This window comes from Chanos chanos, chromosome 2, assembly GCF_902362185.1.
Source record: "Chanos chanos chromosome 2, fChaCha1.1, whole genome shotgun sequence".
Classification (NCBI taxonomy): Eukaryota; Metazoa; Chordata; class Actinopteri; order Gonorynchiformes; family Chanidae; genus Chanos; species Chanos chanos.
In genome coordinates, this window is record NC_044496.1 from 25,079,065 (window position 1) to 25,093,617 (window position 14,553).

The following is a 14,553-nucleotide window of genomic DNA, read 5'->3' on the forward strand; positions in this document are numbered from 1 at the left end:
CAGGAAATTACTCCTTTTTCCACTCACGTTCTGACAGTGTGATTGATTTTAGAAAAAACAAAACTAAGAAAGTAATGGGTAGCCTGGCTCTGTAATCAGTCTTTAATTTGTGATCTCTGTAAAGTAAAGGGATAGAGGGTGTGTACTTGTATGTAGGCTTAAAAGCAATACTTTTACCGAATGCTATTACCCACCAACATATGGAAAAGTGTTCTATATGTTCATTTTTATGGCTGTTTACAAAGACAGTGTCTTCCTAACAAAACGTGATGAAATCCGTTTTTCTCCATGGCCTATGTTTTAGGTGTTAAAAAATTGTGGGGTTTGTAAGCAAATTAACAGAAGGAGTAATCATTAGCAGGTTTCCAGGGGAAGAAAATATTTGGTGTATTATCATCTCATGTACCCAAATGGAGATTGATCATTAAATTTTGCATTTTAATTTTTAAAGTTTGTAATTACAAGTACATTTTAATTCATTTTTTTTTATGACTTGTATTTTATTGTTGTTTTTTTCCAAGAGAGGAATACACATGCAGAAATATATTCAAGACACACACACATGAAAATGAGATCTAGACATCACTAACTATAATGGGTGGGTTTACACAAAGTGGTATTTAGATGTAGCATCCCTCCTATAGGTATAACGAGAAGAGCAAGCGATAGTGGGAAAATGATAATAAAGATTATGTGTGTAAACACAAAAGTAAATACAAATCTTTACATTTTAATTCATTATACAAAAGTGTCGCTAATAAATGATGCAATCTCTGAGCTGGTTATGGCCAAAAACGTATTACTGTACATATCATTCTTCGATTATCACATTCATTTTTAAAGTGACATACAAAAGTCACTGAGCATAAATGTAACATCTTCTCGCTGACATCAAGTTCCCACATACAGTTTTATCTACACCACTGCATGACAGTAAAGCTATGAGGATGTGGAGTTGAACCTCTTTTATGTCGAGGCCAAATGCATCCTAACATGAAATTAGACTAGACTCTTACGAAATCAACGCTTGAGGCTTGGAATGGTCAGCACTAAAATGATCCCACATGTTTGTGTTGTGAAGTTAAAGGAATGTCCAGGGGGTAATTATGCCTCTCGGTTTAAACTTGGTTGAAACCACAGTAAAATAAGGACGTTTTCAAATGTAAATAATGCAGTGACATACTGGAGAATAAGTAAACACGACTAAACAACTTCACAACAGCTTAATGACCTATAATTGTCCAGTTTGGTTTAAATTCAGCTAAAACAAACAAAAATACTCCCATAACAGTTATTTCACTATTTTTGTTTTCTGGGGCAACTTTGACAAGGTATAGCTATGAACACTAAAGTCCATCTTAAGATCATTTGTCAACTTAAAAGTGGTTCCCCTACCCCCTCATAACTACTGTGGTACCTTAAACCAATTTATGCGTTACTTGAACAAGCTGTTTATCTTTGGGCACAGCATAATCTTGCTGATGTGGGAAAGGCCTGCTGTAGGAGAGGACGATAATGTGGAGGGTGCTGTCATTAGGGAAGTCCCCTTGAACAGAGGAGGGAGGGATTCACCAGGCTTGTATGGTGGATGCCCCCCCACTTTTGAGTTAAATCCAGTGTGTCAGCTACTTTGGTTGACCCAGAACCATAAAAACAGCTTAAAGATGTGAAGAAAATGTGGAAATACAGGCATAAATATCATTATCTCCTTTACAATCCAAATATATGAAGACATCTGCTATCAGACAGTAAAGAAGAAAAAACAGCGATAGCAATGGGTTAGAGAGAGTACAAATCAAAATTAAAATAAGCAAAAGTAAGAGGGAAAAAAGTGAGAATATGAGCAAAGAAGGTCAGAATAAAGAGTAGGAGACTTTTAGAAAAGAAATCAATGGTTATATAGCTGTCCAGTGATCCTCCTCTTCATATGTGATGTCCAGTCCTCACAATCACAAGGTTTCTTGGGTGTCAGCACATCTACGTAGATATAAACTATGGCAACGCAGACTGATAATATGGGGAAGAGAGCAAGAGTCACAAATGTCACACAGCATACAGGCACTCTGAGTGTAAATATTAAACAGAGTGTATCCGAAGTATACTTTTAATGATTAGAAGGAATACTAGTAGGACACAGGATAAATTGTCACATAATATGGACTAATAAAAAGTTGTCAAGCCCTCATTTCACGGGAACTGCGGGAGCCTCTGCCACCCCAACCTTGGAACGCGTGCTGTCAGAACATTGTTGCCTGGTGAATGAAAATCACCAGGGGCTTGCCAGGTTGGGTGCTGTCCTTAACAAGGTTACCAGCTGCCTCCACAAATGCATCACTTCCACCAGCTTCAGCACCTCCCCCAACACCACCAGCTCCCCAGCTGCCTAACTCCCCTTTCGTACCTGAGAGGTTTGATGGCACTACCTCCAAGTGTCGCGGTTTCCTCCTACCATATGAATTGTATTTTGACCATTGTTCAGGAACCACAGTCTCTGACGCTTCTAGCATTTCCGCTGGTATTTCGTTATTGACTTGAAGAGTGCTGGGATGGGTCACTGCATCCTGGGAATGGGGAACTGAAGCAATTCAGTCCTTTGACTGATTCATTGCTCTGTTCATGGTAATGTTTTATCATCCTTCAGACAGCAAGGAGGGAGGAGAGTACCTGCTGCAGTTGCGTCAAGGAAATGAACATGGTTGCCCTTTGTGCTGTCTTCCACAGGGGTTAAGGGGAAGAGGTTCAAAGCAAGCAGGCATTCTGTGACGACTCCCTCAATCAGGTAGATCTAAAGATGGACAATTTCCTATGGGAGTGGAGACTTCCTTTGCACTGTGAAGGTCCTGCTTTTGTTCATGAAGCGTCCGGTCCAGAACCCATGCACTTTGCTCGACCCCTGTCGAATGGAAGTCCTCAGCAGAGACTGGGCATGTACAGGAGTGTGCAGGGATATCGTATCGGGCGGTGTCCAGTGAGACCAGATGGGAGGAAGGAGAGGAGGAAAAAAAAACCCTACTTTGCCAGAGATATAATTTGCTGAAAGATAAATGTGTTGAAATAATTTAACTGAACCCAATCATGAAAAGTGCACATAATGTTACAAAATTTGTCATCAGTCAGAATTTGTCAGTGAGTGATTTACATGATAGGTCTGCTAGTTAACCACATACTCCAGCAGACGATGTTCACTATGATTTACCAAGGGTTTGTTTTGAATATAGAAACAGGAGTGCTACACATCAGTGGGTTAAATGATGATGAAAGACAGTACATGTTGGACCATGAAAAATGCGTCATACTGCTGCCATATGTTTCCAGTGGTGAGCATTGTTTCTACTGCCTATTTCCAGTACAGAGATGGTCTTTGCTACAGGGGGGTTACATTTTCATTATGTTTAGATACACTTGATCTAAATACAATGGAAACCACTTATAGTGATTACGTCTGTCCGGGTAAAACCGATCACTATGAGCGGAAGATAATTATAAGCGGCTTCCACTGTATAAGCGGCCTCCACGCCGGCTTCTTGCGCTCATTTCCATTACCCTGATTTGTCCACCGGAGGCAGTAATGTGCACATCAGTTGGCGGGTCTTCCGTGGCTACAACACAGAAGGAGAACATCCTGCATTACGCATGTTATCCTATAGCTCTTCTGAAAACAAAATAATAGGTCTTTTGGATGTCTGAGGATTTGACTGAGGAGCGTATTAACAGAGGGCTGAGTATATAAGTTATCAGTCTATCTGTGTATTCTTAGAGGGACCTACGGCTACTTTCTTGTTCAGCCCGCTCAATTTGGACAAAGAGCGCAGCTAAACTAGCTTAATAACGATGGTATCATTGTGTAATGTCAATCAAATTGAACGTTAATAGGAAGAACAGAACACAAAGGTGAGCTGTGGTTAACCTGTACCGTCAAGTAAGATGACTAGCCCGTCATGTTTATATATACCATTGGAATTTGGGCGCAGTAGTTGATTTGCTACTGTTATACATTTGAGAGAACCAAACAAACCGTAATCTGAATGAATTTTCAGTGCTCCTGTTACGGCTATGAACAAATCAAAAGATTAGGAGCAAATTCAACTTAATAACAGTGGCTTTTAGAATCGTAGGGTCATAATAATGTCCTGCTCTCAATTACATGGCCTTCCACTAAAGGTAACATTAGTCTCCGCTAGTCCATCCATGAATCTCCACTGAGCACAGAACCCTTTTTGCCTTGAAGTAACCAGAGTCACGGTGCACTTCTCTGCCACCATGGACCCACTTAATACTTTGTCCAACTTTGAGTCCGAGATGGAGACTGATGGGCAAGGCAGTTATTCTTTATTCCCAGCCTTGGACAACATGACGAGCCTGTCGGGCACTTCTGAAACTCTCGAGACGTAAGTCTGAGCTTTGTTATGCGGTAAAATTGTGGTGACCATAAGTTACCAACAGTAATTCGAATAGTCTAGGTCTGTTTTCAAACGTGAGAGAAACATGTGTTTTCTCTCTTAAAATGATTGGACTTCCTGACTGCCCTTTAGTACTCCATTTCGTTGTGGCTGTGCTATTTTAGCCACCAGTTTTAATTGATTTTACAAGGGAAAGTGTGATAAAGTACCCATGAAGCATTTATATGATGTATGCGTGGTGTTACCTGTACAGATTCACCCTAAAAATTTTAATAACTTTTGTGGGAAAAGGATACAAGGAATATGAGCCATGAAGTAGAATTCGGACAGGGTCGTGTAATTTAATTATTCAAGTATATTTCCACCCAGCCCTGGTAGTTTGGTCTTTTTAACATCACTGTATTAGAAAATAGTTTAGCATTCCAGAATGTGTGGGTGCGAAGAATGCCATCTGCTGTTTTTTTGTTTTTTTTTTCCCTCCAGTGAGCCACCCAGTGATGTCACAGATAAGCCAAACCTCACCTGGCTTGATGCTGCCCAGGTAGAACTTTTTTTCATCTTTCTAAGTACTGTGGGAACATGTTATGTTCAGAGCTATCAGTGTGAAAGACTCAATCTGATCGTTCTTAGATTGTACTCGAGGAGGCCGGGCGTCCTATGCACATCAAAGAGATCAAACAGAGGATCATTGATCGTGGACTGGTGCAATCTAAGTACTGAAAATAAAACATCATAAAATTTACTCTTTTTTTCTTTTTTTTCTTTTCTTTTTTTTTTGGAATTAACCGTGAAATCTATGGAAGCCCATTTCTGCCACTTAAAAGAAAAGATCACAACAGATCACAACAGATCACGTTATTTAGAAATATCTTGTTATTTACAGATAGTATCTCATTATTTATAGATAATATGTTGTTATTTAGAGACAATATATCTAGTTATTTGAGATAGTATGTAATTATTTACAGATAATATCTCATTATTTTGAGATAGTATGTCATTAATTACAGATAGTATCTCTTCATTCTGAGATAGTAAGATAGTAAATTACTTTTAGATATTATGTTGTTGTTTTGCGATATCATCTCATTATTTTGACATAGTATCTCTAAATAACAACATACTGTCTTGAAATCTTGACCTAATATGGTGTTATTTAGAGACAGTATCTCATTATTCTCAGGTAATATATTGTTATTTAGAGACAGTATCTCATTATTCCCAGGTAATATATTGTTATTTAGAGACAGTATCTCATTACTCCCAGGTAATATATTGTTATTTAGAGACAGTATCTCATTACTCCCAGGTAATATATTGTTATTTAGAGACAGTATCTCATTATTCTCAGGTAATATATTGTTATTTAGAGACAGTATCGCATTATTCTCAGGTAATACATTGTTATTTAGAGACAGTATCTCATTATTCTCAGGTAATATATTGTTATTTAGAGACAGTATCTCATTATTCTCAGGTAATATATTGTTATTTAGAGACAGTATCTCATTATTCTCAGGTAATATATTGTTATTTAGAGACAGTATCTCATTATTTAGAGATATTGTCTCATTATTTCGAGTAAGTAGACTAGTTCGAAATTGAGATGTTTCTGATCTCTGGTGGTCAGTTGTCAACAACAGAGGAGAGTAGTGAACAATTAGCTTAGAACAATAATGGATTCAATCATTGAAAGCGATATCTCAAAATAACAAGTTGTGATCTGTTTGGTTTTTTTTTTTTTGTTTTAACTGGTGGAAGCAGGCTACCATAGAAATCTGTACATCATATTAGCTTTGATGTTGAACTATTTCAGTAAAACTACTTAAAAAAAATGCAAAAAAAAAACCCAGTAGTAGTTGTAATACTAACTGTGACTCAGTTACTGTTACGTAATGACTGAGTCATAGTCAGAAAAATAAGAGATAATAGATTGTAATGTGTTTTCTTTACAGTGCGAAATCAAGCCTTGAGGCTGTAATGTACCGTGAGGTAAGACTTCCTCTGAGGCCTGGGAAAGGACTCCACAAGATTTTATCACAAGCACCCATAATAAGCATGGTGATATCATTGCTGGTGATATCATTTTTTCATTTGCATGAGTTTATTGTGCTGCTCTCTCTCTCTCATTTTATTTTTTCTGTTGCCCCATCAAAATTTCTGGGTGAGGTCACTGATACACATCGTAAAAGGGAAAGAACCGACCTCTTTTTTTTTTTCTATCTTTCTTTCTAAAATAATTGAGCACTGACTGGGATAACTGAAACCGTTTAAACTGGCCTGGGAATTTCCGTTTAGTCAGTTTAAAAAAGGAATTGGATGTGGAGTGAGACCTTGTATTTGAAACACAAATTATGTGTAGAGTTGAGGGTTCTCCCACAGTAACCCATGGCAACAGTTGTACACTGTGTTTACAGACACAGAAAGGAAGCAGACGCTTCAAGAGGGTTGAGAACAGAAATGGAGTGTTTGCTCTGTTGGTAAGTCTGGCCTGTGCAGAGTCAGTTCACTTTAGTGTGTCATTCTGAAATCATGCTCCTTGTGAAATTGCCTTTCAAACATGGCAGGAAAGTGCAAGCAAAAACACCAAACTAGTCCTTAAACAAATTTAAACTTTTCCTTAAAAAAAAAAAAACTCCACTGTTAATGAGTCATTAGACAATAAATCTTAGCTGTTGTCAATTAGGATGGGACTTGAGGTGCATTTCCACCCCTGCCTACACAAACAGTGGTCTACATCCTTTGCTTGATTTAATTTTGTGCATTTTTTTGTTCATCAAAGCACTGCTTTAAAATGCTTTTTTTTTTTTTTTTTTTTAAATTTGTGTTCAGTGTGAGTTCTAGCTTTAAGTTATCATTCACATCATCAGTTTGACTGACTTGTTTTCACACGTTCAGCTCTTGTTCCACTCGTCACTGCTATTTCAAATGTTGAGATGGTCATAGCCTCGCCGGTGTCCTCTCCGGCAGAGTCACATGTTCCTATGACGGTTTTTGTTGGAAATGCAATAGTTACCGATGAAGTTCATCTCTGTTTTAGTTTCTTTCCAGTTACTTTTAAAAACTAATTATTTAGCTATGAACAATTTTTAAATATTTATTTATATATTTATTTATGTATTAAGCTCCATTGAGGTCCTAAATTCAAGTGTGATGTTTTTCAGCTTGTCTCATTTGTTTCTTTTGTCTTTTTAACACACACGTGCACACACACACAGACAGATGAGGAGAGGCAGCAAGCGCTGCAGGCTTTCTCTGCCCAGACTGCCTTCTCCAGCTCTGGCTCGGGCTCTTCACTGGCCCCCTTGCCCTCACCTTCCAGTCTCCCTGACCCCAAGCCCAAAGCAAAGAAAGCCCCCCGCAAGAACCAGAATGAGAAATACCGGCTAAAGTACCTGAGACTGCGAAAGGCTGCACGGGCGATGATATTTGTGAGTGGAGACCCAGTGTGCTCTGTTATCATTAGTAAATACAATAATGTACCTGATCCTTTATGAGCGAGATGAAGTCATTAAATGTCTAGTCATGAAGAAAGGTCACAGGGTGAAATTGTTGATGAGAAAATGTTACTCAATAGTTAGATAAACCATAGGGTCATTCCATACCAACTCACCTAGGCCCTCCATGTCCTGGATTTTCTTGAGAACATTAATGTGAAAACTTCTATTAAATTCATGGGACCTTGCAAAATCCTACAGCTCTACTCCAAATACTTTTTTAGTTATGAATTTTTGAAGTCTGGCCCTCGGAGTTAAATTTCATCATTTTTGCAGTTCTGAATATTAAGGTGTTCATCATTTAATACATTTTTAAGATGGCTCATTTTTCGTACTTTTTCCTGGCTGTAATATTACATGCAGTGGTTTCATTTCATAGGTAGATATTTGTACTATGCTGACTTCAAGGTTTTCTATCTCTGTGTGATACCTATTGAGCCTGTTTTTCTTTGGGTTCAGGAAATTTGCAAGTTACAGCTTGCAATGACTTGGTTTGTTTTATACTAGATGATGTCATCTTGTTTTGTGTGTCTGGACAAAATATTAATTTTAGTTCCTTAGCTCCAGGGGCATCATGCAAGCCAATATTGAATTAAAATAAAATCCTGGGCGGGGGCACAATTAAATAGGATGCTATGCTATCACAAGTCATGACTAGCTAGCTAGCCAGAAGGCTAAACAACCGAATTGAGGGATGGTTACTAACTTTAGCTGGTACTAGCCAACAATCTTACAAAGCAAACTATCCCTATATTTCTCAAACGCAATTAAGTGTGTATAAATAATTGCATTTCATTTTCACACATTTGAAAAAGGAATTAATGCTCTAGTATGCAACAAACCAAGCCATTGCAAGAAAAAAAAAGTTTAAAGGAAATTAAAATGATCCCTCTTGGGAAAATATACAGTCAAAATACCTTTAAAAAAAAGTGGGTCTTTCAGCTCCAAAGCTATATTTAGCAAGATCTGTAGCACTCAGTTTTCTTATGCAGGGCCAAATAACTTCTAGATGTGATAGAACTATATTAATACTACACAGAATCAAAATTTGGTTGCAAGAAAGTGAAAACTAGTGGAGATATTTTTGAAAAAGAAAGATTCTTCGTTCATTGTGTTTTTTAAATTTGATTACGGACATTCAGCAACAGCTATTTAAATGAATGCATGATGCAAATTATCCTTAGGTGTTTCGTGGATATTCAGTACAAATTTGAACCCAATCCAGTGAAAAATAAGCAATTGGTGAGGCTTACAAAGAATCGCAAAAATGATGAAATTTCGCTCAGAGGGCCAGACTTCAAAAATTCATAACTAAAAAAGTATTTGGATGAGAGCTGTAGGATTTTGCAAGGTCCCATGAATTTAATAGAAGTTTTCACATGAAATTTTTCAAGAAAATCCAGGACATGAACTGGAGGGCCTAGGTGAGTTGGTATGGAATGACCCCATATTAAAACCTATTGGTCCACAGCATCTTTGGTGATTGTAATAAAACATTGCTATGTTTTCTTGTTGCTGGGAAGGCTGAAGATGTGTTGGCTGTATACCTGATGTTTTTCCAGTGCTTAGCGCTTTTGCCCTTTCCCCCCACAGGAGAATGCAGCACTGTGTGATGAGATTGCTCACTTGGAGGAGAAGTTTGTCAGAGCAAAAGAGGAGAGGAGGTGAGCCAAATGTCACGCAGTCAGACTCTTGTTCTTCTCTCCAGTCATTTCACATACCCCGAGAGAAAAACAAAAGTACAAAGGAAGAAAAAACATTTTTGCAGTTTTAATTTATTGCCAGTCAGACTTTCAGTCAGTCCTTGTCCACAGCAGTGTTCTTGTGTCCATTTAGCCTTGTATGTCCAAGCTCCATTTCAATGAATTCTAAGTGCAAGTCTCTGTTTAATTTATTCTTCTCTCTAGGTTTCTTCTGAAGTCTCTGCTGCAGTACCAGTCCCTGTCAGAGGGGGAGCTCCCAACCCCCAGTGGCAGTTCCCATACACCGGTCGCATTAAACTCTGGCGGGACCCCTGTGCTTCCTGGTGCCCACAGCCTGGGGCCTGGGGCTGTTGGTACTGAAGAGGGATTCATAAAGAAGCCCAAAAAAGAACGGAAGGAAAGAGGAAGAGAAAATGGAAAAGAGGAAGGTGAGAGGTGCTTTAACCTTGCTTCCTGACCTTATGATATTAAACATGTTAACACTTCTGTCACATGACATCACCCTGGCCATTCTGGTAGTCTTTTAAAACATCAAACTAGTGAGTAATTGTTTTGAAGAAGCTGGCAGCTATTGATTGTGACTCAGTATGAATGTTGAATGAACTGCCAGACACTGAACGGATGTTCTTGTTTACTCAGCTCAATTTAATGACTCCCCATAGTTCCTAAAAAGATATCAAAGAAAAGGAAAGTAGCAGATGGCGGAGCCCGTAAGCTTGTGCAGCCAATCCCGTTGGACTCCTCCGGACGACCTGTCTTCCCCATTGTACTGGGTGGGCTAACCATCTACAGCCTGGGAGAGGTCAGACAATCAGCCAAATATCCTCCATGAACACAGCTGGGTGGTCAAACACACATACACGATACACATAATAAGTGTGGTCAAATGTTGTCCTCCTTTCCGATGACATTCAAAAGAATTATGATTGCTTTCTCTTTTGGGAATTGACATTTTTTTTGATTGTTATTGTGCGTGTACTTTGCAATAGCCACAAAAAAGGTCAAATTCCCACAGACACAAGGGAGTTTTTGACGACACAGCATACGTACATTTTTTCCAGTAAGATGTTAGACAGATGAAAAACACTAAAAACATTCCATTTGTTCTCTGGTGAACGGTTCATATGTATGGTTCCAGTTTGTAAGCATTGATCTTTTTCTCTTTTGGCTCTAAAAGCAATGTGTATTTGGACGAATATGCTGTTCCTTTTTGTGTTTGAATTCAGCATTTCCTAACTTGTGCATGTTCGAGCTCTCTCTCTGCTCTAACACCCCTACTTCATCGAACCAAAGGCTTGATAAGTAGCTGAAAAGCAGGTGCGTCAGAGAAGGGAGTTTTAAGATGTGCAGTTCTCTGGGCCTCCAGTCAGAGGATTGGGAAACAGCAACTTATGGCCCAAACCCTACTCCAGCACACTTAGTTTTTAAACAGCAGTTTTGTCATTGGATTCTTCTTCTTTCCTGGCATGAGCCTAATACTAAGCATGAAACTGAAAGCCTCATCCTTGATGACTCACTCAGGAAAACTCATTTGTTATAACATTCTATACATTTCACCCAGCTGTGTAGTTTATATCATATTAAAGTTTGTCCAACTTTGAACGCTTACCATTGTTGGCTGTGGCACTAAAATGATACCAGTTTGAAGCCACCTAGTGTTGAGTCTGTGGGATGAGTCATACCTGAATGATAAGTCATGCCTGAGGGGTAAGTCATACCTAAATGATAAATCATACCTGAGGGGTAAGTCATACCTAAATGATAAGTTATACCTGAGGGGTAAGTATTATCCCTTTCAATTATTCACTCTTTCATTTTCCTTAGAGCTAGTGTAAACTAGTGTAAAAAAAACCAAACAAACAAACATTTAAAATGAGGTGTTGAGAGATGTTGTAATTGTGTCTCATGTTTGTGTTTTTTTTCTAGATCATCACAGACAGACCTCATTTTCACGACGAGAGTGCTATCTACCCTGTGGGCTTCTGCAGCACACGCATGTTCGCCAGCATGAAGAATCCTGACCAACAATGTCTTTATACCTGTCAAATTAAAGACGGAGGTCAAGGGCCACAGGTGTATACACACACACACACACACACACACACACATATATATATTTGAGCATGTCTATATTACATTCTCTATATCTCAGTCAGGTATGGTGAGATTTATAGATGTGTTTTAATAACATTATGTTATATTTAGTGATTTTGTGTATGTGTGTGTGCACTTGTGTGTGTATTTGTGTATGCATGTGGTGTGCGTTTGTGTGTGTGTGTATATGTATGTGTGTTTTTTAGTTTGAGATTGTGCCTGAAGAGGACCCTCAGAATGCCATTGTTGCCTCGTCTGCGTTAACCTGCCATGCCAACCTGCTGAAGGCCATCGCTGCCATGAGGTAAAGTCTTGTAGTCCAGCATTTCTCAAACTGTGGGCCACAGACTGGCGCTGAGGAAACTGCCATGTCCCCACTCCCTTGACTGAAATTCCTGCTTTGAAAATAGTAACATTTTATTCAAGATTCTAGAATGTTATGCGTTCCTTCCCGCGAGAACTTGCTTAACATTCTAGAATCTGGAATAAAATGTTACTGTTTTCACCTGGCGAGTGACAGAAGCACAGAACATAATTTGACTGGCACAGCGGCAGGCTCTGCCTAGTCCCATATTGGCCCATAATTTGAGAAACACTGTTGTAGTCCACACAGTCACGCAGCCAAGGAGTTCACTGTCACTCAAAATTTTATCAGCTAATCACGGTTTTCTACTAATGCCTCACACTTGTGTTGTATCCAAGTTGCAATGCTCAGTTCTTGCTTTGGATTGCTTACCAAAGGAGCAATTGCTTACCAATCCAGTCCAAGCAATCCAAGTAAGCAATAAAAAGGTAAGCAGTCCAAAAGGATTGCTTACCCTATGCGTGCTAAAACAAAAGCTATTTTAGAGAAAATGAAAAGATCTTTTTTAAAAAAACCCACAAGGAGTAGAATGGTATTTTTGCAGGAGAATCTGAACGTTGATTTGTTTTTGTCTTATAATTATAATAAAGATAAATAAAAAGATTATAATAAAGAGTTATGAAAAATTATATTCCTGACTCTACCCTTGTTTTTTTCCCAAAGGGGAAAACCTTTGAGCCACATTGTGCCGTCTGGAGCAGATTTCTTTGGTTTCTCCCACCCCACCATTCAGAACCTGATCCAAAGTTGTCCTGGGGCTCGCAAGTGTAGCAAGTGAGTGTAACACTGCTATGGACAGAGTGAGAGAGAGAGAGATTCTCTACATTGATCCAATGTCTACTGAAATTTGACTTCTTGGATATTTGGGTGCAGCCAGACTAAGGTACCTTTCTAAAGCACTGTGTTTGTGAATACGATCTTGTGCAGTTATCACTGGGTGCGTTTTGAGGTGTGTCGCCCTGGTGACGGCCAAGTGCCACATGGTCTGTCAGAGGACGACGCGTCGGTGAACTTTGAGGCGTTCCTGCGACACCAGGGCAACGAGGAAAACCCGACCCCAGAACAGACCGGTACAGGTAACCCACAGGAAACCCACGCCGAGACCACTGGAAGGAGGGCAGACGTTTAATCCTCAGGATTTAGAGATTAGGTTTTAAAAATAAATTTACCTTCAGGGAACTGTTTTGGTCGTGACCTTTAGCTCTCTCTAGGTGACACATAACAAACACTGTTCATGATGAAGTTCTGCTTGTAACTGACAATTTTAACAACTCTCCCTACAGTGAAATATCCATTTTAATTTGTTTAGGTCGACCTGCTCAAGTCCCTGTTTCATCACATCAGCACCTGCTGAGCACTGTCACTCTGGCAGCACAACCTGCAGTGGGCACTGCCCTTTCTACCACCTGAGCCAAACCCTGGCCTGGATGAACCCTCGAGGGGATGTGAGAGTGTTTTGGTAGTGATCTGTGATTAGAAACTTGTTTGTGTTTTGCTTTGACGGGATCAAGAGAACACCTAATTGCATATGGCTTGTCAGAAAAACGCTGACAAACCGTGAGTAATTAACAATAGTTGTCATTGCCAGCTTGTGGTCTGTCCAGGTGTCTCCGTGATGATTTAGCTTCTACAGTTACAGAACAAAGAAAACAAAAACTTGAAATTTTTTTCACTAAGACCAAGAAATGTTCTCACTTTTCACAGTATAAGGACATTTTGAACTCGTTACGTTTGTGAAAATGTGAATTAAAGGGCGGTTGTGGTTTTTAAGAATGTGTGTGGGATGTTTTTGTGGATGTGTGAATGGAACTGCTCCTTTGCTCTCTCTGTATGATGCCCCTGCTGGTGTAGAAAACACACTGCACATTTCTTTAAATGTTCACACAATCATTTACATAAAAGATTTCTTTCCCATAATGTACGAAAGGCTACTTCTTCCACGTAAATTTCCATGACTGTCAAAAAAGATAAACACTCTAGATTAATGGATTAAGTAATAGATAGATAGATAGATGGATGTATGCCTCAGCCTGAGTCGGTGAAATGAAACAAATGAATGGACATACTGTGAAAACTGTTCCTGAAATGTATCTTTAAACCAACACATCTGAATTTAAACAGCCTTATTTTCCATCACAGCCACCATGTTATATTCCTCTGACAAAAGTTGATTGTAAAATTGATTTGAAGGGTTGCTCAAATCCTCATGTGCCAAGATGGATCCTGCAGCTCTTCATATTGGAGGTCTAAGCACACATACATGCACACACGCACACACACACACACACACTCTAACCTAAACTAGTGACAACTATTCAGAACAAATGTAGAGGTGTGGGAATTTGCATGGCAGAGAAGTTGAGAGTGTGACATACCATATTCAACAGTGGATAGTAGGCAGTGCAATACAGTATGCACACACATGGTTTCCTTTAGCACACTTTGCCTGCCTAGGAAAACATTAAATAAATACTTTTGAGCTGACAAGCACAAGA

At 39.1% G+C, this 14,553-nt stretch overlaps 1 protein-coding gene across 1 annotated transcript; it reads left to right on the forward strand.

Moving 5' to 3' along the window:
* Positions 1–3,645: 3,645 nt before the first annotated feature.
* tbrg1 (transforming growth factor beta regulator 1) lies at positions 3,646–13,806 on the forward strand. Its single transcript, XM_030766958.1, has 15 exons — positions 3,646–3,891; positions 4,229–4,388; positions 4,884–4,941; positions 5,031–5,113; positions 6,356–6,392; positions 6,818–6,880; positions 7,619–7,831; positions 9,491–9,561; positions 9,805–10,028; positions 10,263–10,402; positions 11,527–11,673; positions 11,901–11,998; positions 12,722–12,832; positions 12,986–13,134; positions 13,368–13,806. Exons 2-15 carry the CDS (start codon positions 4,261–4,263, stop codon positions 13,466–13,468), a joined length of 1,623 nt encoding a protein of 540 aa, XP_030622818.1. The 5' UTR covers positions 3,646–3,891; positions 4,229–4,260; the 3' UTR covers positions 13,469–13,806.
* Positions 13,807–14,553: the final 747 nt, after the last annotated feature.